At 38.9% G+C, this 26,096-nt stretch overlaps 1 protein-coding gene across 3 annotated transcripts in view; it reads right to left on the bottom strand.

The window, feature by feature from the left end:
- Nucleotides 1-25,560, bottom strand: part of EDNRA (endothelin receptor type A) — a 35,199-nt gene extending 9,639 nt beyond the window's left edge. Inside the window, exons 1-4 of one of the 3 annotated variants that reach the window (XM_074867434.1) lie at nt 25,476-25,560; nt 21,624-22,102; nt 10,093-10,220; nt 1,595-1,793 (exon numbers count right to left, since the gene is read on the bottom strand). In XM_074867434.1, coding sequence (XP_074723535.1) covers nt 1,595-1,793; nt 10,093-10,220; nt 21,624-22,025 — 729 coding nt within the window. In that variant the 5' untranslated portion in view covers nt 22,026-22,102; nt 25,476-25,560. Of the gene's footprint in view, nt 1-1,594; nt 1,794-10,092; nt 10,221-21,623; nt 22,103-24,261; nt 25,029-25,115; nt 25,274-25,475 lie in introns of those variants that run through there. The other 2 variants (XM_074867430.1, XM_074867433.1) reach the window with 2 other exon arrangements.
- Nucleotides 25,561-26,096: the final 536 nt, after the last annotated feature.

The following is a 26,096-nucleotide window of genomic DNA, read 5'->3' as shown; positions in this document are numbered from 1 at the left end:
ACATTTGAAGCTTTTGAATTATACTGACCAAGTAAAAGATAATAATTCCTGCTAATAAAACAAAACAAGCTATTCTACTTACCACATTAAGAACAGAAGAATAATCATTGAAGTTAGCATGCTTATGGAAGACCTGAACTGTCGTGTTTTTTGTGAAGAGAGAAAACTATTCTTTTTCTTAGGGAGAGAGGAAGTGAAGATTGTCCAGGCACATTTGTGGAGAAAAACAGCCGTTACAAAAGGGAAATTTGCTGCAGTGTGCATTTCATAAATCATATTCTTATAACTACAGTATCTGCAGTTACATAGTCTGTAGAGTTTAGAAACAAAGATATAGTACATACTGGGCAATTCCACTCCATCTTCACCTCCATTAATTATTTCCATTAGGGAATTCCTTTTGTCTTCTCTTGCAACTGCCTTTTGCTCTTTCTGCAATCCCTGCAGTCTGTGTAACCCTATGAAAGTTGGGGATGTTCCTCTGAAAAAACATCATCTCTGAAAAATCATCCACACTTTTTATTTTCTAAATTTCCTTGTTCTATGTTGCCCTATCCTTCCAATTCTAGCCTATGCCATGTTCTGATTCAATAAAAGGAGGACAGATATTCAAAAAAAGTCAAATTTGCACTCTATGATGAAAAATTCTAGTCTGGAAAAAAATATGGAGCTTCCCTTAAGACCTTAGACTTTGCACTATCTGCCTTCTCTAAGACAAAACAAAATGTTGCTCTTTTTTTATTACTGGGTGAATGGTGTCTGGCCCTTCTTTGGGGTCACGAGGAACAAATTAAGATACCATTTTCCCATTTTCTCAGTGTAAGGCCAGGTGGAAAATCACTATACCCCTAAGCAGTAAAGATCTATTAATTCTGTAGTGACTACTCACCTGACTTGCTTTGAGCAAGCTACTGTGGGTGCTGGCAACTGTTAAACTGCAGTAGCACAGAGGATGAGGGCTATAAAACATGCCAAAGCAGCCTGGTGTGTCTCAGGCACTTCTTTCGCTCTTAAGCTGCTCTATCTAGATGACAGCTCAGTGCCCATGCTATCTAGGTTGGAGACGTGAGTCTGTCAGATTTCTAGTCATGATTTCTTGTAAAAGAAGGGATTATTCTCTGTTTGACTTTGTAAGTGCATATAGAATAAGAAAAGTTATGTTAGAGCACGGCCCCACCCTTTTCTTTATCTGCCAAAAGAGCTGGCTACTGCATGCAAAATGATGACTAATCATGGTAAAACATGGTTTTTGACAGTTAGAAGCTCCAAGGTGTTATACCTAGAAACACAATACCTTCCAAGGCTCTGGCTACCTGAAACATCTCTTGATTGTACTTTGATGAGGCCCAAATTGCAAATTTCTGTATTAAGAATCCTCAGTACTGAAGAAATGAAAATGTTGTGAAGTCCCATTTAGTATCTCTGGCTGACAGTAGAGACAGGTCACTGTAAATGAAGGATCCTCTTTGCACCAATATACATTAAAATACATTTTGCACTTTAATGGATGAATAAAGCATATTATAATCCAGTATCTTAATTGTCTAACCTATATACTATGGATTCCAAAAAGAGAAGAAAAGATTTTACTTACCAACATAAATTTATTTGTAGGATTGAGCATGCAGGTAACATAACCTTCATCCTTGTATCTGAAAGGTACCACAGCAAAACCAATTGCTTCTGGAATAGCCAGTATGAAGGACAGAAGCCAAATGGAGAAAATTTCAATAGCAGTGATCATAGGGATTCCAATTCCCTGAACACGGCTCCAGGAGGCAACTGCTCTATACCTGAAAGAGACAGGCATTAGTTTCCAACCTTCAATTTCTTCCTTAAATTCAAAGATCTTGGTTTAATTTTACATATTAAGTAAAATCCTAAAGCTGGCATCTTAGACTTGTATTGTTTGTTTTTTCTGCCTGTTCCAGGGGCTCTGCCAGCGATCAAGTCAGCTAAGACACAGCAGAGCACATCAAGGGGTGGATCAGCAGAACGCCGTCTGCAACTGTTCTGCTTAGGCACAGGATTGCGTGGAATTCTGCTATGTGGATCATACTAATGATTGCTAATTAAAGTAGGCAAGGTTTGTGAGGACAGACTATATCTTTCACTAGATCAACTGACAGAAGAAAAAAAGCTTCCAGGCACACAAGCTATTCTAATAGATACAAACCAGCTATTTCCTTCAGCTACCTCGGCTGTAACACCGGTGCTATCTGAAGTGGTCAGCTTCCATGCAATGAAATACCGTAAAAATACTCTTCATGAAATCACAGAATCACAGAATCATCTAGGTTGGAAAATCCCTTGAAGATCCTCCAGTCCAACCATTAACTTCACACTGACCGTTCCCAACTCCACCAGATCCCTCAGCGCAGGGTCAACCCGACTCTTAAACACCTCCAGGGATGGGGACTCCACCCCTGCCCTGGGCACCCCATTCCAACGCCCAACAACCCCTTCTGGAAAGAAATACATCCTAAGAGCCAGTCTAAACCTTCCCTGGCGCAGCTTGAGGCCACTCTCTCTTGTCCTGGCGCTTGTTCCTTGGTTCAAGAGACTCATCCCCAGTTCTCTGCAACCTCCTTTCAGGGAGTTGTAGAGGGCTATGAGGTCTCCCCTCACCCTCCTCTTCTCCAAACTAAACACACCCAGTTCCCTCAGCCGCTCCTCATACGATATGTGCTCCAGACCCTTCACCAGCTTCGTTGCCCTTCTCTGGACACGCTCAAGTAATTCAATGGCCTTTTTGTAGTGAGGGGCCCAAAACTGAACACAGTAATTGAGGTGCATCCTCAGCAGTGCCGAGTACAGGGGTAAAATCCCTTCCCTGTCCCTGCTGGCCACGCTATTTCTGATGCAAGCCAGGATACCATTGGCCTTCTTGGCCACCTGGGAACACTGTTGGCTCATGTTCAGCTGGCTGTCAGTCACCCCCCCAGGTCCCTCTCTGATTGGCAGCTCTTCAGCCACTCCTCCCCAAGCCTGTAGTGCTGCTGAGGGTTGTTGTGGCTGAAGTGCAGCACCTGGCCTTTGGCCTTATTGAAACTCCTACAGTTGGCCTCAGCCCATCGCTCCAACCTGTCCAGGTCTCTCTGCAGAGCCTCCCTACCCTCGAGCTGATCAACACTCTCACCCAACTTGGTGTCATCTGCAAACTTACTGAGGGTGCACTCGATCCCCTCGTCTAGATCATCAATAAAGATGTTAAACAGGAGTGGCCCCAAAACCGAACCCTGGCGAACACTACTTGTGACCAGAAATGAAGATACATTTGTTCTATTTACAGTATTCAATGTTAAAAATACTGGGTTTATGCTGCATGCTCTGTATTTGCCTTAGACTACAACTGGGTGCTACTTAGGACTGTCTGACAGCTATCTCAGCCTCTGCATCATCTTTCTGATGAGAAACTGAAGTGCATGGCTAAGAAGTCTGTACATGGCAAACCCAACATATTTTCCCACTACTCTATCCCTTAGATAGCAATTTTCTCTGTAAAAAGTGGAATTATTGAAACCTGTTTTCCTATGTGTATGCATCTCATAACTGTAATCTTGGGAAAAGGTGCAAAATCTTAAAGAAGTTTCAAAAACAGCCGATGCATTTCTCCCTTTTCCTTTCCCTCTCTTTACCTTCTCTGTCCCTTCAATGCTGGAGGATTCTTGTTACCAGGCTGCAGCCTTTCCCCCAGTCAGGGAACTGAGAGGGTCTTTCTCCTCTACTTGTCTGCCGGTTTTCAAGGAACTTGCAGAAATTTATTAGCTTTGAGACCTCAACCTCTCCGTCAACTGGTCAAAAAGTTCAAAAATTATTTGGAGAAGACTGATAGACATACAATACAGAGTATAAACCAGACCATAAATAAAATTTTCAGTAGCAGACTCAACTGTTGCCTAGCAATAACTGCAGTAAACTAGTTACTTAGCATTTCCAACAATTTAACAAAGACAGTGCTATCTAAAAATTGTGGAAAGAACAAATATATTATTTCTGATCTTCTAATAATCTGAAATGCATGTTGGAGAGCTTTCTGTCTTTGGTGATGTAACAGTTTCTAAACTGCTTATTTTACTTCCTCTAAATAATAGCACCTTCCCATTTGGAATTACAGTGCTACGTGGATATATCATAGCATCCACTGATGAAACGGTCATCTTTAGCTGAGGAGAAAACAAGTCAAAAAAAGTTGTTCATCTGCTTTAAAAAAATGTCAGACTAGGAAGTCTCCAAAGCAGATTATAAATTGTCAGGAGCTGTGTCACTTTACTGTCCTGACTATGGCAAGTATTATTCCTCAGACATGCCCTCATTTTCTGCTCCCCTGAGTCCAGGCAGATACATTTGGTTACATGTGCAGCTGCCACCTCTATTCTTAATGCCTTTCCAAGGCACAAGCCAAGGTGAAGTTTTTCAGAGAAAAGCAAATGGGTGGTGATTTTAGCTGATGACAGCAGCTAACTGGAGTACCAAAGGGCATACCAGCAGGCACAAGGAAGGTGAAAGGTTTGGGAAAAGGAGATGCCCTCAACAGACCAGGAAGATACAATTTCTGAGTATGTAGGCTCTTGAGTTGCAGGGCTGGGTGGGCTTTGGCAAGGGAAGGAAAGAACAGGGGAATTCAGATCAGAAAGCTTTAGGTTGGAGGATTAGGTTGTGGAAGGCTTAGGGTGGGATGGTAGAGAGGTGATTGGAAGGAACAGAGAATTTTGGCATGTTGTTTAAGGAAAAGAGTTGTTGAGAGCTCTGGGTGAGGATGCTTTCAGCGTACTGGGAAGTATTGGATTTTGAATTTCTGAGATGGAAGGAATGAAGAGCTTCCGACAGGAAAAAAAAAAACAACACATTAGTGAAGGGATATAGGACCTAGGCTACAAAGGTCAGTAAAACTCTGTTATTAAAAGGCTTCCTCACCTCTCCTCTAACGAAGACACTAACTGGGATTCACACACACAGCATTTCTTCTGATTTCCTGTATCACACCCCCTTTTTTGTTTGGAAGTGTGCTTATTAACAGGACAGAACACTTGTGAATTAAATCCCCTGTAGCCTCGATGTTAGAGGAAAGAAGATGCATGAATGCATTCAAGATCAGGCCGTAAGCCCCTCACAAAAACTTCAGAAAGCATTATAACAGAACATCACTGGAAGGTGTCAGAGCCTTGTATGCCATCATTCTTGCAGTAAGCAGACCAGAAACTTTTGCTTTGATATGTATAGCACTATCACACACAGCATAGACACAGTGTACTACGGACAGGTTCTTGGTACATCATTTTAACAGAAAAGTATGTATAAAGATTTTGAACATACTAAAGCAAACTACATTTTGGACTTGCAGATTAAAAATAAAAACATCTTCTAAAGGCATCCTTATCCTCAAAGAATATCAGAAAGGAGGGAGGCAATGGTTCACTCATGGGGAGGAGGTCTGTGAGACTGGAATTCTGAGAGCGTCAAAACAAATAAACTATACTGAGATAATTGAGAAAGTAACACTCAGCATCATATCTTCTCACACATATTTATTCATATTAAAATTCAAGTTTAATTTTGAGCAATTTGTGATTCTCTCATATTTCATTTTACCAAATATAAAATCTTGGCTTTAATGACTAAACGGAATATTTAGTGGAATATTCATAGAAACATAACCGTTCATACAAATACTCAAATATTTGTGAACTGTGAAAATTTAACAATTGATTTGAAGTTTACTTTCTACTGACTGGTAATTTTACAATTGGTCCCATCAGCTGCACAACGTACATGATACTATCTCATCCTTGACTGAATGATGTTCTTAGCAAACAGGGACCTGTAGACTGCATATATTTTTCAAGTAAGAAATGTAAAGTTTATGTTGTGTCGCCCAGGTAACTATGTAAGTGGCAACAAATGGATTGTAAATTGTGAATTCAATTCTTTCGTTTCTTGCATTTTTGTACCTGTTCTGTTTAAGTTACATCTGTTTTGCACATGAGAAGATCAGTATGCATAGCAGTAAGGATTTAGGTCCTGTATGCATTTTATTAACAATTATTTTTCAGTTCACAATTCAAATAACTATCAGATAAGGAATTACTGGCTGAAGAATTTTATGAATGGTTTCAGCTAAAGCATAAGAAGCTCAGTAATTAGATCAGAATTTGCCAAATGCATATTAACCTGCAGTTACTTGGTCTCTACTCACTCTGTATGAGTGATTTGAAAAATAGTGGTTTGAAAAAGTGGGTGTTCTGTGAGTTATGTAATATATAGGATCCTTGTCTAGCCACAAACCTCCCATAATTATGAGTGGGAAAATACTGCAGGGTTTGTTTCCCTCCTACTTAGAAAATATAGGATATCTGCCAGGGAACTGACATAAAATACATGCATCATGCATTACATTTAATTCCCCAACCTAAAATCTGTGTGCATGTGTTTTGTCTTACTTTTCTGTTTTCTCTTTGTTTCCTTCTTGTTTCCAACCTTGTCTAAAATATTCAGTTCTTTTCCAGGTCATTTTCTTTTCTCTGTTTAATGTTGTGGCTCCTCTTCCCTCTCCTCTTTTCATTTTCTACTACTCATGCATGTGCTGCCAACTTTAGTATATTGGGCTCTTCAGTTGCTCTCTCTCCTGTTTTCTTCTCCTCCTTCTCCCATTCTTAGCTATTTATTCCAACTTACTTCTCATGGATCTGCAGTCCCTCCTGCCACTTATATTTAGAGATGCACAGTATTTAAGGACCAGGGATCATTACATCATGAAGTATTCATACATACAATTAAATATTTTGCACTCCTATCTAGTTATAACAACTTGCTTAAAGCATTTCTTTCAGAAGGACATCCTGACTTGATCTGAGAACATTGAGAGAAGGACACCTTTGCCTTTCCCTGCTGGTTTCTTCTTGTAGTTATTCACCCTCATTGTTAAAAATGTGTACCTTATTTTCATTTGGAATTTGTCTGGCTGAAACCTTGTTCTATAGGTTCTTATTATATCTTTCTTTGCTAAGCTAAAGACCTCATGGATATCTGATGCATCATCTGTATTTCAGTACTTGGATATTACATTTAAGTGGTTTCTTTAGTATTGTTTTTGATAAGCAACAAATTGAGATCTGTAAGGCCGCTGAATCATTTCTGATAATTTTCTATGCCCTCTTCGTAATTTCATCATTCTTTGGTAAAGAATAATTCTAGAACTCTAGTTAGCCTTCCAGTATTGGTCTCATTAATGCAGCATGGTGGTGGTTTTTGCCATGGCCTGGATTAGTTTTTGGAACAATTTGGATGAATTTTACCATAGTGGCATCTAATCAGAATTAAAAAAGAAAATGTATTGTGGGCCTTATGAAATTAAATCAAGGAGTATATGAAAATTAAATCATGGGCTATAGCTTGTCTGTGGACTATCAGTCCCCTGTGCCTGCTGTTTTACAGAATAGGTGCTTTTGTTTCCCTGTTCCTTTTGACTGCGTTAGAAAATTTGTTGTTCAAATGGCCCAGTAGTGTAACATGTTTCTGTTCTGCAAGTATCGTCAACCCTTTATAAGAGGGAAAGCATTACAGAAAAGGTACGAGACTTGATCAAGGATGTAAGAAGCAGTCACTGTCAAGATTAGTGTTAGAACAGTTCTTAAATGTCACTACTATTGCTGATATCGATCTATCCCTCTTCATTGTGAGAGGTCACAGCTGTTCTTCATTTTAAAGATAGCCAGCAGCGTGTTGATTGCAAAGCTCTTAATACAATAAAGCTCTTAGAGCTTTGTTTTAGTGGTAAAATCTTTACTTATCTAATACACTTACTGCAAGTTGGGCCAGATGAAAGTAACTACCCTGAGATTACTGTTCTATGCAATTTGGTATGCAGTCAAGAAGAGGGTGTATACATATTAAATGAGATCCATATCTTCACTGGTCTTAAAACCATTTCTTCATCAAAATCATTATGCCCAAGACATAAGCAAGAGTAAAAGCTCAGGAAGGGAAATATCCTTCCTCTTAGTCACAGTCAGGCACTGTTTAGAAAAAGAGTCAGACTTTCGTCACCATCATGACCTAGAGTTTAAAAATGCCTGAGAGGCATCTGAAACAAATGTGAACTTCCTCTGAAGGGTGAATGGCTGGTTTGGTGTTTTCTGTCAGGCTCTTAAAACCCTCTCCACGTGTGAGTGGACATTGTTTCCTCTTGGGCATGCACAGTTAAACCTTAATACAGTCAGTGCAAGTCACTTTGTGAGAGGGGCAGTAGTAATGAGTGGAGTTTCACAACAGGATGTAGTTAGCACAGAGAACAGTCCTTGTAGGAAAAAAAATCTTGTTCTAAATTAAGGCTGTAGTCTGCAAGAGGGACAGAGAGTCAACAATTATCAAAGCTATGGAACTCTGAATTCATTATACCAATTGACTCTTATCTTTTTCTACCTCATAGAATTCTATATATAGACACCCAAAATACTATAAATGTGACAGTTTTCAGGAGCTTTTTTAAGAAAAAAAATAACTTGCCTGTAGACCAGAAACAGTCCAGCTGTGACAGCACACAATTCCATATTTACTCATTTTCCATACTAAAAAGCAAACATTAGCTGATGTGGAATTTTGTATTGATGTGACTATGCTACTTCCAGTGCCCGACCTTACTTGTCTGAAGGTACTCTCAGATCCTGATTTCATGCTGAATTAACCTAGATTTACTTCATGTTAGCCAATATCAGAATCTGGCTGATACATCCGTTTTCTAACACGCATTCTCTGCAACCATTTAGTAGAGTAGCAACAGATGATAAAGAATACATCCTTGGCAAAGCATGTAAACTGGAGGAGGAAATTAAATAGTCTGAGTCTGATCCCATACAAGACTTTATACTCAAATGGAAACAACATTTGGTTGTTGTGAGGATTAGCAAATCAGTGCTTGTAAAAATATATATATGCATATATAAAGAGGTAGCTTCAGCTGACTTCCAATTTATGAAAATTTATGTAACAGTAGGACTAAATCTAGTGAAACTGCATTGGTCAGAACTTATCTGACAAACTCTCTGTTTCATATGTGCTTGATTTATGATTTATCCCTTAGAGCAGTCCATGGGATTGTATTTTATGCTGGGCAGATATTCTTTGAAAAATAGAATTCTTTTCATAGTTCTCAGACTCAAAAATGGAAATAGAACACTTGCCTGTGTTACATTTTTTTGTTTCTGGCTTCAGCTAATGTGTTACTAAAGCAATAAGGAACTGTATTTCAGGTATGGATACTACCAAATTACTCATCCATTGCAAACCTTGTACATTAACCTTTTATATAAAACCAAACCAAGATTAATTTAAAGTTTCTTTTACCTTTGTATTGCTGTACTAATACACATAATTTATTTATCAATATTTTCTGTATCAGAATTACTGATATTTTGGACTAGAATATGGTGAAGTAAACTTGAGACCAATAAAAATAGCTTTTACAGAAGTGAAGTTTTCATCTGCTATTGCCTTATATGTATGAAGAAAAAAACACATAAAAGAATAATGTTCAAAAGCATCTTAGCTGTTGTTCTATCAAAAAGTTTATGTATTTTACTGAGCAGTTTTAGCAGAGGCATCAATTTTTAAACTATGAATGTCAAACCATCAAAGCAAGTTTCCAATGTGTTTTTTAATAAAACTCAACTATAAAAGCTATCAAAATAAACACTGTAATTATGGTCCATACGCAGTGAGTTGAAAAAATTGTTTTTAAGACTAAAGATTATGATTCTCTTCAAATACGAATAAAACATGAGGTCATATGAAAGAAAGAAGGCTGAATACTGAGTCAAATCCCAATACATTTTTGTCTGGTAAAGGAAATTGAAATAATGCTTTACTAGAGCTTTTAAATACCTCTAAAAAATGATAATTAGTTCAATGGCTTCATATTATAGTTTGAGCCACAGATGGGGTGCTTTCTTACAGCCAGGATATCAAAAAACAGAGTGTAAGTTACATCTTTACTGTAGTCTGCCTGCTAAGAAAACCATACTGAGTGCTCTCAAGTTTTAGGAAAACTGCAAGGACAAGAAAGAGTGTCTGTCAAAAGAGTAAAACATACTGTACCTGTCCACACTAAGGGCACAGAGATTCAGGACTGTGATTCCCACCGATGCCTTCTGTATAAAGGGAAGGAATTTGCAAAGAAACTGTCCAAATTCAGAATCTCCAAAAGGCCATTTCTGAGCAAGGAGCTAAAGAGAAGATATAAACCAATCAGAATATTTAAACAGTAACTTAACAAGTCTGTAACAATTGTAATTATTTCTTGTCTTAGACACAGCCATTGTAACCTTGAATCCTCCTTACCTCAAGCATCTCCTTAGTATTGAATGAATCTGGGAATTAACTGCTACTATAGAAGCACAGAGGGTGAAAGTTTAAACTTAGGTGTTGACATTGTACTGTTGTAATAGTAACTTGCATTGTTAAAAGATTTTTGATTATTGTGCTTCCACCACCAGTAGTGAATAATGAAAATCTAACTCAACCCTGTCATACATGGTTGCAATTACCATGTCCCAGAACCAAGCAGTCAAAGCATAACTCACGGTTCATGATGAAATATCTCAGAGTCAAATTCTCATGCTGCACGCAAGTAGATTATTGTAATTGTAAATGTACCACTATGCAACTCATGACAGTATTCACTGCCAGATTCTTAAGTGTGTGGAGAAAATATTGTAACTACATAATTTGTTCCATATTATGTTTTAAGGGACCAGCATCATACATACATGTGGGCTGTACTACGAGGCAACAGAAAAGCATCCATTTGGAATGAGTGGCTGGGGTTTAGATTAGTATTTCCAAGGACGCGTTTACATAACAAACATGAATACACTGATTCATGTGAATAGTTGTGAATAATTAGCATGTAAGCAGTAAGCTTTCTAGCTGTAACGTTAAAGCTTTGAACAAGTATACACACAAAATACAGGATACAAAATTATTCAGGACAATCAAATCTACAACCAACTGCAGAGACACAGAAGATCTCCCTTTGCTGGGTGCCTGGCAGTAAAATGGCAGATTACGTTCAATGTAAGTAAATGTAGTAAGTGAAAAATTATTAAGTCCATACAAATACTGAGGTCTAACTTTGCTCATACCACTCAAGAAAGCGATCTTACAGTCACCATGAATAGTTCTTTTGAAAAATGAAGTCACTAAACCTTCTCACCAGAAGGCACTGTCGTTTTTTTAATCTTCTTCCCTAAGTCTCTGGTACTGAGCCTTTGTCAGGGGTCAGATACTGAACAAGAGGTAAGAGGAGTTCTTTGTGTGATATAGCCCAGCAGTTCTTCTGCTTTTATCAATTCTGTTAAAGTGGTTGTGTAATAGAAAGCATTGGATTTGAAATGAAGATACCAAGTGCTTGAGCCAGATATATAACTTTGCCAACAACCTAGTGGGTGTTGTATCCTCTAAATAAACAGGGGGCACATTTTTAAAGACAGTAATAATAATTGTCTTACTGCATAATTACATAATTATTACTACTGTGCAGTCATTGGATTTATATTAAGCCTTACTGATCAAAGGCTAGATCACAGAATATTTTGATGGTACCATCTAAATTTGGAAATGTTTTTATTTGCTTCAGAGGAAGACAGCAAATGATACACTATGGGGTAACAATAATAAGCCAACCACAAACTTCTGAAAGCTTCTAAAACCTAATTCTGATGGATTTTTGAAGATAGTCAGATCCAGACCTGGGACTGTTTTATGGAACTAAAATAGATTCAAACTTCATAACAATTTTATTTTCAAGTGCATGGGATGGAGATAAACTGGTGGCATAACAAGCATTTCCAATAAATACAGTATGTGTGATGTGCTGTCCCTGGGCTAGAGCACGAAAAGGAAAAGAGAAAACAAGGAACCATACTTCAATCTGCACAAAAGAGGAAGGACTGACGCCATTGCATTCTGCATGAAAAAATTAGTTGTATTTTTTCAATGATAAACACAATTTATGAATCATGTATTTGTAACATTTTTACAGGTAAAACTGAACAAAGATTATACTGTTTGGTGTATGATTAAATCAACAGAAATCTGAATTGTTGTTTTCAGAGGTTACTTTCTTGCAGACCTGTTCTGCCAGGCCACCCTCATACTTGGGCAGACTTCTTTACTTACAGTCAGTTCACATTTTGAGAGTTATCTTTGCAATCACAAGGACTAGACATTTTTTTCAGCAGAAGCTTAGGCTCTGAAACACACTCGTCTAGTGAGAGTGGGTGGATTCTGTCTGTAGCATTAGAAAACCAAATTTTGGTTGTAGCTCAGGACCATAGTATTCAAAGTAAACATTTTATTTCTATTTAAATTACTGTTAAATTGAAATATAGTAATAATCACTACCTTAACAATATAAATGTTAGCTATGGGGAGTTAAAATTCACATCTGTCTAGCTCAGTTAAGGTAGGAGTTACCTTTCTGTGTTTTCACAGCACTTTGCTGTAGAGTACAGGATGTTTGTCACTGAATGCCAGATTTGTAGGAAGTCATCATCTCTTTATAGTCAGTCCTGATCTGACTTTTTCACATCCCCTCACCATTCATCACAATGCTAAATGACTTGTGCTCTTTTTCCCCCAAATAATACCTTGAAAATGCTGGAAGCAGCTATGTACTACATGCTGCCTGTGTCTCTCTAGGACCATATTCATATTGTCATTTGATTACTTGTATTTCAAGACAGATTTTAACAATTCATAGTTTTCAGCCCACTGGGTGTTAATACTATGAAGCAAACTTATGTGTATGCTCATTAAATAGGAAAGGGGTTATCTCTTAGGCATTATATTTTTACTGGATTATTTTTTCTCTTCAGCTGAATATTAAAATGAGATTTCTCAACTTAAGCTATAGGATCAATCCAAGTTTGTCTACTCATTATTTCTTGAGAGTGTTAGAATATCAAATAAATGTGGATCTATTTGCTCTTGTTCTGTTACTATATATTGCTGTGTGTTTTCTGACATATTGAGAACTCTCGCCTTCTTCAATGAGAGCTGAGCATCTTATTTACCATCAAGATCACAGCAGAGAAAATATGAGCACCTTTGCAATGGTATTCCAGTTTAGGACAATCATGTTTGATGAAGGCAAATCCCCCCTGTGCCAGCAGGCTAGGGAATGGATCACTAGGATTGGTGATTTAACTATTGTCAGTACCTTCCATAACAGAGGTAATGAGATTATACCTGCAAGCTATTGATAAGATCCTCTGATTTTTATAGACTGAATGGAATACATTGAAAGCTCCAGCAGAATCATTTTCTAGATAGATTCGTAATATTATAACAAATATTTGCAGGGCATACGTTTGCCTTTTGCCTGAAACTCTTGCATGAGGCTTTAGTTTATGTCAGGGCTGCAGGAAAAAATGTTGGAAAAAGAAGGGGCGATCTGAATCCATGGTAATTCTCCAACCAGTTGTAGTCACATGGAATTTCAGCTCCAGAGTCTCATCTGGGTTTTGGTAAAATCAGAATAGTTTTCAGGAACCGCTGGGTGAAGGCTAAATTATAAATGGCATTGCCAGGAAAAAGAGGCCCTAGCAGATTTTGTCAATCCCCTGTGCCAACCAGAGCCCCCAAACTGATTTATCATTATAGATCCCACTTTAAAAGGCAACTGATCATTATAGGTCACACTTTAAAAGGCAACAGAAAGATAGCCACCTATTCATTTATGTGCACTGACTGTAGCTGTAGCGTATACCCAGCAATAGAAATGAACAAGCGCTTTGTAGTGACTGTGAAACTCTGTTACTACAAGGCAAGTATTAGCTTCAAAAAGAAAAGTGTTGTACTTGAAAAAGGTTCACTAACTCATTACTCCTCACACGGAAGCTTTATCATGGTTCCAGCATGTACACATCTTCCCAGTACCCCAGGAAGCTCTCCTTTTTGAAGATTAAAAGTATTTTATTCCTTTTGTTTCTCACACCTTTCCACTAATTTAAGTAACATCAGTACCAAATCATTAGACATTCTTTTCAAGTTGATTTTAATCAAAATCACTGGGATCAGAATTAAGTTATTTGATTTTTAAGATTAACTTTGCAATCATTTCCATGAGTATACTCCATTATCATTCCACATCAGCTATGCATTCATTACTTCCCCTTGGATCAGGTGCCAGTTTTTTCTTCTGTAGATATTTTTAGTCAGCAGATCCGATCCTGTCCTTGGTTTTACTAATTTTACATCAAAATGAGTCCATTGCCCTTTGTTCTGCCCTAGCAGGGTACAGAAACTTCAGAGGGAAATAACACATTTATTTTGTATAAAAAAATGGGCCCAGGAATTTAATTCAATTAGTCCTGATTTACTTAGATAAAATATAAGAACTGGGACTACTGCCTCTGCTCTTCTAGTGCTTTTGCATGTTTCAATATCCAAACAAAATGAGTATAAAATTTTAGCAGATTACATTTTCTCTCAAGGCACAAGGATTGGAGGAATTAGGCTGATTATCCCAACTTGTATCCCAGTTCTCCATGAGTTGGTCAAACGGATTGTGTTTTTGCAAACACCCTCACAAAATCTCTGAGGTTTCAAAATAAGACATGCAGCAAAGGAAATGCACTTTTCCCCTTGTGCAGTTTGCAATTTAGGAGTATTTCATACAGTTTGACTGTGGTGCAATTCCTGAGCAACAAGAGTGTAGTCAACAGCATATTTTTACACTGAAATCAGAAACCAAGATTTCAAGGTTCTACTGTCGGTCTTAAAAAGCCTCAGCAAAGTGACCAGACAGCCACAGCTTCCTTGAGCATCCCCCCTTCTCTGTTGCTTTATATGGCCTCTCTGCCCTGACGCTGCAGCTTGAAACAAACAAGACAGCAGCACTGAGAACATTCCTTTGGAATGATTTTTAAATGTCACTCAGTTGATTTTATTCTAGTGCTGTTGCTATTTTCTAACCCCCATTAGTATGCTAGCTGATGTACAAAACATAAAGTCCCACTGTGCATCCCAAGCAATTTATATATAGTCTAAAGGAGAGAATGTTATAATCCAACCACAGGAGTATTCAGCAGTACATGCTCATGTGCATCCACAGTGTTTATCTAATATTAGGCTGATCCTGTGTGTTTACAAGCAGATGATGACCCTGGAGCTCAGCCCAAAATAGATGGACTGGGTTAGGGGCTGGATATGAGCTGGTTCTGAGCTGCTCTGTAAAAACTACTTTGGTTCAACAGCTACGTGTCAAGAGGTCCTCTCTCTCTGCCACATGGCCTTGAAGCTGAAAGCAAAGGTTTCATACCTGCCCTTCCCTGCTTTGATCTCACCGTAGTGCTCTAGAGCCATCCTCTTCCTATATCCGCTTGAGACCACTGTTGTACTGACACACAAGATCTGTTTCCCAGAAACTGAACAGATTGTGCTTGCCCCTCGTGTCACCCCCATGCAGGGTACTGTCCTGAGTTTCGTGGCATATAAGTGTTCAGTGATACTGATGGAACAACTCCAGCACAACCCTGGCAGTCAGAGTTTCTCCTCTGTCTTCAGCAGGACAAACAGAAATACCTTCTTTATTCCATGACTTTTGTCACACTTGTGCAGTAATGGAGAAAGGGACCAAACCAGTGGATTTCTGTTTGTCTAGATAATGTCTAGTTGTATAAGTGACCAGCATCTTCTAACTGTGGAGTAGGAGTTAAAAAAAACAGTGTATTCTGGGGTGATTTCCTTTCCTTGCAACATAGCCCAGAATGAAAGACAAGAGAAATTCCTGTGTTTTTGTCAGATCAGCACATTTTGGGTTTGTTTGTTTGCTTTTTAAGGCTAGTTTCCTCTAGGAGACATTGAGCTGTCTTGGTAAAGCTCTGTCTCAGGTTGTGTTCTACAATTATGTATGCCCTTGTCTGCTTCAAGGCATGAGCCAAATATGGTACCTGGTGCTTTGGTTGGAATCCAGGTGAAATCTAACTGACCACAGACATGTTCAAGGTCTATACCACTGATCTGACTGCATGAAGCGACAAAAGATGATGATTCTGACTGAAGTGTTCCTCCTGTCTCTGATCTGTAAGACTGGTTAGTTAGGAAGAAGGGTAGATTGAGTCTCCTACTTGTGGTATATTGATTGTGGTATTTTGATTCAGTGACTCAGCTGGGACCCTTCTGCCCCATCAAACTTCATAGGACAAGAATTCATTGCATGTTCTCAAGCCTTTTTCTTCCTCCTACAGCCCATATTTCCCAGAAGGAATTGCATTGCAGAACAATCCTCATCATTTCTTGCTTGGGACCAACAGACTGTTGGTCATCCCACGTATGTAACTCAGCTGTGCCCCACCACTTTGCTGGAAAGAGGGAGAGCTGTACGAGTGAAGGAGAGAGAACACAGCCCATCCCTAGGTATTCCTTCCCTTCCCTTCCCTTCCCTTCCCTTCCCTTCCCTTCCCTTCCCTTCCCTTCCCTTCCCTTCCCTTCCCTTCCCTTCCCTTCCCTTCCCTTCCCTTCCCTTCCCTTCCCTTCCCTTCCCTTCCCTTCCCTTCCCTTCCCTTCCCTTCCCTTCCCTTCCCTTCCCTTCCCTTCCCTTCCCTTCCCTTCCCTTCCCTTCCCTTCCCTTCCCTTCCCACTGCTGGAGTGAAAAGCCTCAACTTTGGAAAGGACAGTGAGTAGAAGAGAAGTAGAGGAAAAGAAAGAACAAGGCTAACCTTTATAATGCAGGGCACAAGACCATTATTGAGCATATCATGGTGACATGATAGTTCAGGCTTCTGCTAACTCCAGTATAACTTGTTTTTTCCCTTATACTTAGTTTCATGATCCTGCCATTGTAGAGAAGGCACACTGCATCTCTTCAACTGTTCTTTGCAGGAAATACATTCCTAATTTTGCTACAACCAAGAACTGTCTCTTTTCCACTTTGGGCGGATAAAAGACTGACTGTGTTTTTTTCTGGAAGGAAGAAAGGTTATGTGGGGATGCATGAGAACCATCAAAGACATTTTTTCCACTGAATTGCCCTAACACAGCTTTTTCTGCTATTTTGCTCATCTTTGCCCAGCTGAGTAAAGGTGGAGGTAGCAGAGGGTCTCATGCCATTTCATGAATGCGTAGAGTCTTCTCTTCCTGCTTAGGCAGCTATGGAAGGGAATGTATAGTTTTTACACGAGAGAAAATAGATTATTCTTCAAGAGATCCTGAAAGGTAAGAAAACAAATGCCCTGTTTTTGAAGGAGCACATTCTATCTCAACTAACTGGTAAAAAAATTAAATCCAAAGTTTTACATTCTTGTTAAAATATTTATATTTATCACAAAAATCTACTTAGCAGTAAAGCATTCCTAACAACTCTAGACACCTCCCCTGTGGTATTTCTGCTGTTTACAAAGTAGGATTAGTTTCTTTTTTGTTGTTCGGTGGTGTTGGCTGACTTCCCGTCCATTTAGGTAGACTGTTTCTCAAGCTGTGCTGCTCTTCTTCAGGGAAATGAACTGCAAGGTGTGCTTATGTGCACGGTGATTTGTTGAAAATAATTTTTTTAATCCCTGGGCAAAATACTGCTTTTGTTATTCTTCCAGCGCTGTTGTCTTTTGTGTGTTGCTAAAGAGAGTGACAGGATTGCTAAGAAATTACTACAGAACTGGTAAACCCTGGATGTGCACAATCAAAACAATTCTTTGTTATCTGCAGAGTTCAGCTGATTGAAAAATGAAGAGAGTGAACATACTAAAATATTCTGTTAAACCTAGAGTCTCTAGGTACTGTACAGTATTACAGATCTACAGAACAGCAAGACAGGCATGAGATGTGAAATTGAAGATGAGGGAGGAGCTGCCTGTGCACTGAAGGGAACATACATCCCACCCCTCCAAAGTACAGCCATTAGTTAAAGGCAGAATGGATCTTGAACTAAGAACTAGAATATAAAATGTCTTCCTTAACTCCTACCTTGCTATGCACATTAAACAGTTTCTGCTGGGAAGCTGTAGTCTGTAAATGGAGAGAACAGATTCCTGATGGACTTCTCTTCCCCCTCTCATTTTGGGTAACTTCTGCCTTCGGGACTCAGTGATTAATTCCTGTGCTACCTCTAGATTTCTTTTATTTCTTAACCCTACCTCTACAGCAGCATAAGTCATTCTTACTGATTTGGAGGCTGTAGGTTTTGACATCTTGAATGTCTAAGATGGGTATGTTTTGGATAAAGAGGAAACTGTTTGCGTCCAGGTGCTATAAATGTGATTGAAAATGAAATTGTCTTAGTTTGGCCTATTAAGGCTGGATTTATACCTGGCACCCTTCCTGTAAGATCCAATTTGTTTTAATATTGATTTGATACTACAGGTGGATATACTAGTGGTAATTAAGTGTAATGGGGCTTTAATACATCCAGAATATCTTCAAAGGAAGCTAGTGATTATTACTTACGTCTCAATCCATTTAACAAATTGCTAAGGGGAATCCACTATATAATTACAGTAATTGGAGAAAGTAAGGGGGAATTTTTGAGCCTACTGTACCATGAAGAAAGGATAAAAATGTCAAACACCTGTGACCATATCTTTAGCTGACATAAATTACATAATTTCTTGGGGTTTTTTGCCCCAGCATCACATCTTTGTCAATTGTGTAAATGCATATGTCAATTCTCCTGGGACCTTACATTTTCAATTACTATAATCTTATAGCTGCTTCTTTTTAAGGATTTGTAAAATGGATTTGAATATCAGTAACATTACCTACTTCTCTTCTGAAAGCAGTTTCAAAATAGTTAAAGCTACCTTAAGTTTCACGAAAGTGATTATACCTGTTTCTAATATTACATTATAATTGCATAGTATTTTGTTCTATATGATGTGGTCATCTTAATACTGTACTATTGGTTATTTTAATATGCAGATGAAGGCTTGTCTACTCTAATTGTGATTTCAGAGCTCTTTTGTCCTCCTAAAAATGAACATCTGACCTATGAGATATTAAGTGTTTGACACTGTTTGTTTATATAGGATACTAATACATGGTTCGACATGAGACTTGACTCTGAAACTAAAAGAATCTTTAAAGTTTGGAACTAAGTGTATAAAATACTTTAAAATTTAAACTTTAAAACAAAAATAAAACCACTTTAATTGTTTTTCCTTATAAGAGTATCACTTCCACTTTCAAATTGTGATATTTCCAGTGGTCACCCTTCATACCATCACTCAACAGGAAGGGCTAAATAGTGCCACAGATTGTAGGATCCCTGGTGATACAAACAGGAATGCCACTTAACAAACTTTCAAATCAACTCCTAACGTAAGCAGACATATTACTGAATGGTTTATATGAAATATAGACTGTAAATAATAATAGAATGTCTTATCAGAAGTACTAGAGCTCCCTTATAAATGCTATAAATGCTTCCCTGTATCAGAATACATGCAGCTAACCTTATACAACAAGATGGTTGTATATGGTAACTTTAAAGTAATTTATTTTGGAGGTTCAAGCACTCAAAAAATTACTAAAAGGTAGAATTATGCTTGTAAATGTGATTTTAATTCTGCCTTCTAACATGTGGGAATTGACATACATTGATGTGAAGGTGCTGCAGTTTCATTCACAGCCTTTATCAAATACTTCTCTGCAGTACAGAAATAAAAGGTAATTTCATTTGTTCAGGATCACAGGTCAGCTCATCATATAAGATATAGCAAGGCAAGTAAACCTATAGAATGCCAAAGATGTGTCAGAAAATTAATAGAAAAAATGTATTGCAAAGTAATAAAGGGAATGTAAAAAATATCATTTGTTACTTTTAACTAAACTTCTACAGAATTTTCAGAAGACCATCAAAAGGCAATTCTGAAAACCAAAATTAATTCCAGATTTCACATGCCATTTTTTCTTAAAATTTCTTATCAGAAGTACCACGAGAAGAACACTGCCTTAGCAATTATCCATAAAGACATCAGGATAATTTACCAGGGAGGAAACTGTAATGCATGATGGGAGATGCAGTCCAGCCTGTGAGTCCAGATCACTAAGAATAATGAAAATATGCAGAACCCCAATCCCATGTCCCATTAGGCATCCACACAGCTATGGAAGACAGGTAAATCTCAAATCAGACAAAGGCTAATCTTTCTCATCAACTTGTTAATTCAAAATACTCTACAGATATCTGCTATCTTATTAACAAATTATTTGATTTTCCAGGTGGAATATTGAAAAATGGAAACTGGAATTTCCATTAAATCACATTCATTATTATTAACAATCTTTATCCTCATTTCAAATTTATATTATATTAAAACCAGCTAAAGTTAAAAGACTTATCTGTAATTTATACTACTAGAAGACCAGAACCAGGTACTGCATTTTACTGTAGATAATAGATCTCTGTACAAATGTAATGTATGCACATATACATATATTTAATACATTAATGAATTCAAATTTTTATGATCTTGTCCTATCAATACCTGCATTATAATGCAGGTCAATAGTTATGGTATCAATAGTTACATAGATACAAAATATGTCTTTTCAAATCACTGTTCCCTTAATTTTAAAATTCAATTTGAAAGCACAGGACACTGGTTATTATTAAGTTATGCATTAAAATGTTTTGTTTAAAACACATGTAAATAAAAGTTAAGTCTATAGAATCTTTAAGGGCCAAAATTGTGAGAAATGGGTTTTTTTCATTATATTACTTAGTGTTTTATTTACTAACAGAAACACCTTAAGTTTTTACTGAGGAAAGAAAAATTCTAATACCCCATCAGCTATGCACCTGTATACAATCCACAAAGATACAGATAGAAGCTTACAAAATTCTTTGACGATCCTAAATTAATCTCAGTGAGATGTATAAAAAAGAGCTCAGTTCTGTTCATTCAAGTCTGTCCTGGAGTCATGCAAGTTACATTAGTAAATATATATTGTATCAGAAAAAGCACTGCTTTATGGCTTTGTTTAATGAAAATGGAAAGTAAAAAAAACTGGGACAGGATAACTTCATACCAGATTAAAGAACTGCTGAGGATCCTTTTCATATTTTGACAAATCCAGGTGGGATTTAAGATTTCAAAAATGTTCTGTGATATAATTGATATTACTAACTCTGGAATAATTTTGACAATCTGCTATTAATGAATACTAAATTAAAACCTTAACCCTCAGTTTAACTGATATAATTTCTCTCCACAAAGTCGTAACATGAAGCCTGCAGATCACAGAGAGTATTTTCTGTAAAAACATGAAGAAACAATAGGATATTCCAAAAATAGAAACTAGTCCAATGCTGTATGTCCATCAAGGAGGAGAACATAAAAAGTCTTCCCTTATAAATTTTTTTGCTAGCTATAGTAGCTATAATAAATTAAGAGTTCCTGTGAAACGCCCAAGGCCACACTGGTTAAGAGCTCAGAGCTACAGCATGTTTAAAAGGAGATATACTTTTTCTTTACGGAGGTGAAACCTGAGAACAAAAAGGAGTTGTATTTTTTCTAAAGTGGACTATTCATTGACAAAAGAGCACTACTCAGACACGCAAGTAACCATAGAGAACAGACAGTGTAGTCGGAAAGAAACTGCAATTAGAATGTATTGATGTTGCACCCTACCTTGTACACAATGATAGGAATATCAATGACAATATAGATAAGGTCTCCTAGTGCCAGGCTGGCTATCAGTGCGTTCGGGCCATTCCTCATACACTTGTTCTGGTAAATGATCCTCAGCAGAGTTGCATTCCCAACCATTCCAACGATGAAAATAGCACAAGATACCACCGTGTTAATGTATTTAAAAGTTTCAGCAATCTTTGTCTGCTGGGAGCACTTGACAGTTTGGTTGGACACCAGGGGCTGTCTGGTGGTGAGGAGCATGCTGGATTCAATCCCTGAGAAAGTGGAAAGGTAGTTTCCCAAGTCACTCCGATTGGCAGCATATCTGTCAGAGCTGTCACTGAGGACAAATCCTGGAACCAGCAGCAGCAAGGAGACTCTTAAACACAAGGCTTCCATCCTCGAGTCCCAAAAGAGCAAATTCAGTGAGACAGGGTTTTTTCAGTATTTCAGTGAGACACTTTTCACTTCTTCACCTGCAGAGAAACAATAAGCAAAAACAAAAGAGAAGAAAGAAACACAGAATCAATACAACAGGTAGACTCACACACATTGTTTCTCACTTAGGAAGGGTATTTGAATGTAGAGTCTCTACAGCACATACATATAGACACCTGTTTATAATCACCGTGCTACTCTGAAATCTAGATTACCCACATTAACTGTCTGACAAAAGGCACACAAAAAATTCCGTAAGTGATTGACACCTTATACAAATGAGATCCCACAAAACCCCGTTAGTTTGAGACAGAATTTGTGTATGAATGGAAAAATAATGGTGGATGAAGTTCTGTTTTAAAATATAGTCTTGCAAGAAAAATGTACCAGCAGAGAGGCCTTGGAGATGCCGAATGATATTTTAGCTAAAAGAAAGTTAGTATTTTTTCTTTGAAAAACTTAGGTAACAGTACTGCATTCATAATTAAAGATAGTCAATTTGTTAATTTTCTGAGTATTTTTGATATATTGCAACAATGAGGCTGTGTATTAGTTTTCTTTTACTTTATAATTACCTGGATGTCAAATGAAGACTGAGAATACATGTATTTCAGATCAAATCTTGGACCAGATCCAAAGTCCCTAAATATTAGGAGGGAGACTTTTATAGTCTCAGGGTAGACCTCTGGCCAGGAAAACCCTTTAAACTTTATGTGTTGTCTGGTTCTTGAATGTCATTGCAACTTACATGCAGTACTTAGCCATGGCGGAGCTAATTAGAAAAATTTAAGCTCTCTCAAAGATAAAAAATTCTTAGTTTAGCATTCTAAGCAACAACTCATGACATTTCCAGGTAGGAAAGGAAGCATCGTAGCATTCCGTCCCAGTAAGTACAACTGCCTATGTGTAACCATCTGAGCTGGCTCCCTGCTACAGTGGGTACAGATACTACACCTCCAGGGAAACCAAGAAGGCCACTCAAGTCCATTTCCTTGAAGCCTCAGTTTAATTTAAGATACTTTTTTACACAACTCGTATATGCAAAACAAGACAAAGTGCTGCAGTGTTGCCAAGAGTAGAAAGGAAAGTATTTATAACTTTCTGATTTCTAGGGACTCACATGAAGGATTTGGGAGAATCCTTTTAAATAAATGAATCCCTAATTTCGTTCCCTACGGGGCTATTAAGTCAGAGTTTATAGAAAAAAATTTACCAGAGAAAGAATGTGGGAGACAATGTACTGCTAGGACTTCTGGACCCAGCCACAGTGTAAATATTTACTACTATTACCCTCTTCTGTTGTGTGTGGTCTGTAGAAGTGTGTGTGTGTACCTGTATACATCAGCAAATGCAACATTAACCTGAGTATTCCTGTCTGGCATGTAGCATGCTATCCCTCCCAGAGCAGGGACCCACATTTACACTCTTTTATGTTGGTATATTTCAGATGAGGATCTGACCAACTGTGCGTTCCTATGCACTCGATTTTAAAGTTTAATATACTAAATAGTAAATCCTTTATTAAATGCCGGTTACGATGGTATCTCAGGGCAGTTAGCAACAGTTTGCATGATGTAAGTGCTTTCACTTTAGGTTTCTAGAATCATATGAGAAACAACAGACATATTTGACTGTAACTCTTTCCAGGCAAGTATTAATGCTTTTATTATTTATGATGATTATGGTTCCCTGATTTACAAATGGAAAAACTGAATCACAAATGATTTAAATGACTTTCCCAAGTTCATACTTGCCTGAGTAAATGTGATACAGCTATGAAGAGAAACCACAGCCCTATGCTTTAGTGATTATGATAGTATCCTCCTCATTTAATGTGATAGCATCCTCCTCATTTTCTTGTGAAAAATTGATATATGTGTATTATATGAAGATGGTGGTAGCATGGCAATCATGCAGCCAGCGTGCAGAGCTAGGAACAAAATTGCCAATTACCATGTTTTCCCTCTCCCGGAAGAAACTTTTCCATTAGAAATAAAACTAGAAAATTTTAATGTAATAATTTCTAAGGATATTTTTTTTACGTATTCCTGGCCGTCCTTCATTCCTCTGAGCATATTTTCAAAGTATTTGTATTGTTACAGAACAGAACATGCAAACTGCCTCATATAAGTAGCATACTAGCATCCACACTAACTTTTTGTAATAACGTATTCTGCTTTACATGTAATCTGAATACCTGGAGTGTGGGAGGTGGTTGTGTTCATCTGGAGGCCACATGCATGTGCTGTGCCTGTGCTCCTACAGCACCGCAGAAGCAGCCGCAGATGCTGAGAACAAAACTAACTTGCCTGGGGTATCAAGCCAGAAAAATTCCCGTGCCGAGATTCACAAGAAGATACCTACTATCGGAAATGAAATTGTTCCAAGTCTTAAAGGCAAGCTAAAACGTTAACAGGGATTAATCTGCCCAAAAGGCAGCTGAGATGTAAAGAGGAGCAAATAAACTTCGCCAGGGGACGAAAGCGCTGAAAGAAATACTGCCGACAAGGCGAATTTCTCCTGGTTGTCTCCCCCTCCAGCACAGCGAGCGCTCTTTGCTGCTGGGATAATTGCCTTAGATTTCTTCCTCGAACACCAGAGAAAACATTCTCCGCTTGTAACACTATCAAAAGATCAATTCCAACAGGCACTTGGCAAATCGGTACCGCCTCCCCTGCAGCCTACAGAGAGCATCTGACGAGATGGGGAGATTGTTAAACTTTATTTAAGAATAGTTATCCCGAGCTGCCTTGTGCCTGTCTCCTGGTCTCCCTCTTTCGCACGCAGGCACACACACACACACATAGACACACACACACACACACACACACACACATAGACACACACACACACACACACACACACACACACACACACAACCACAGCCAGACACACACTCCCACCCCCACGCTCCCACGCAGGCACCCAGGGGCGCACCCCCGTCACCTCAGCGAGCACCCAGGGGTGCCCCCCGCCAGCCGGGCGCTACCGGAGCGTTGGGGAGCGGGGTTGGCAGCCCCCCGCCGCTCGGGCCGGGCCCCGCGCACTCACCGCCGCGCTCCGCCCGCGCCCGCGCCGCTGCCGCGCCGCCGGCTGCGGCTGCGGCTGCTCCTGCTGCTGCGATTTTCCTCCGAGTGGCTTTTCCCGGGGTAGTCCTACCAGATCCCGCGCCTGACTGGGTGGGATTGAAAATCTCCACCTCCGCTGAATCAGTCAAAGAGACGAGACGGACTGAAGAAGTCAGAGCGTCCCCTTCTTCTCTGCCCCCTCCCCCAATTAAAACAAACCTCCAGCCCAAACTGAGCCCCTGCCAATGTTAAACACAAAGGCTGCCTCCCGGGCACGGGGGAACACTGTGCTCTTTAACTGTTTCCTCGCTGAAATGGAGCGGCGCTGCTCCGCCGGACTCACCTCAGCCCAGCCAGGGGAATCCGCTCCTGCCCCTGCCCGCCGGCAGCACACGGGGGGCTCGGCAGGGTTGTGTGTCCGATGGGACCTGAGCGGGGATAAAAATCTCACGATGAAATAGACCGCTTTTGCTTTACATCTCCCCCCCCCCCCCGCCCGCCCCCGGTTTGGCCAGGGTGATGCTAATGTTTCCAAGACAATCAGTAAAACTCGATGTGTAACAGTTTCAGCAATGCTGGGTTCCCCAAACAGTGACTGTTCCTGGGTGAAAATTTCTGTGGTCCATCCAGGACACCTTGCTAATACCTCTTAGTTTCCAAGACCAAAAATGCATTTACAAAGATAATGAAAGTGTAGCAGTTCCTGGCATTCCTGTGTTTCCTGATACTGTTCTTCTGTCAAGGTAGTGGTACAGAAAAACTCATGTAGAAAAAGTGGGAAGGTCTCTTACAGCTAATAATCTTTTCTCATGATGAAAAACTACCAGTGTATCAGAATTCTGTGATTCTGTAATAATCTTTTCTCATTATGGAAAACTACCAGTGTATCAGAGGGAGCAGCTTGTAGAGGATACTGTTTCAAAAATCCCTTCACACTAGCAAGTTCAAGAAATTTTGAGTCTCT

Source organism: Strix uralensis, chromosome 4 (assembly GCF_047716275.1).
Source record: "Strix uralensis isolate ZFMK-TIS-50842 chromosome 4, bStrUra1, whole genome shotgun sequence".
NCBI lineage: Eukaryota > Metazoa > Chordata > Aves > Strigiformes > Strigidae > Strix > Strix uralensis.
Note: the sequence above shows the minus strand (reverse complement) of the source record. Positions and strands in the feature narration are given on the sequence as shown.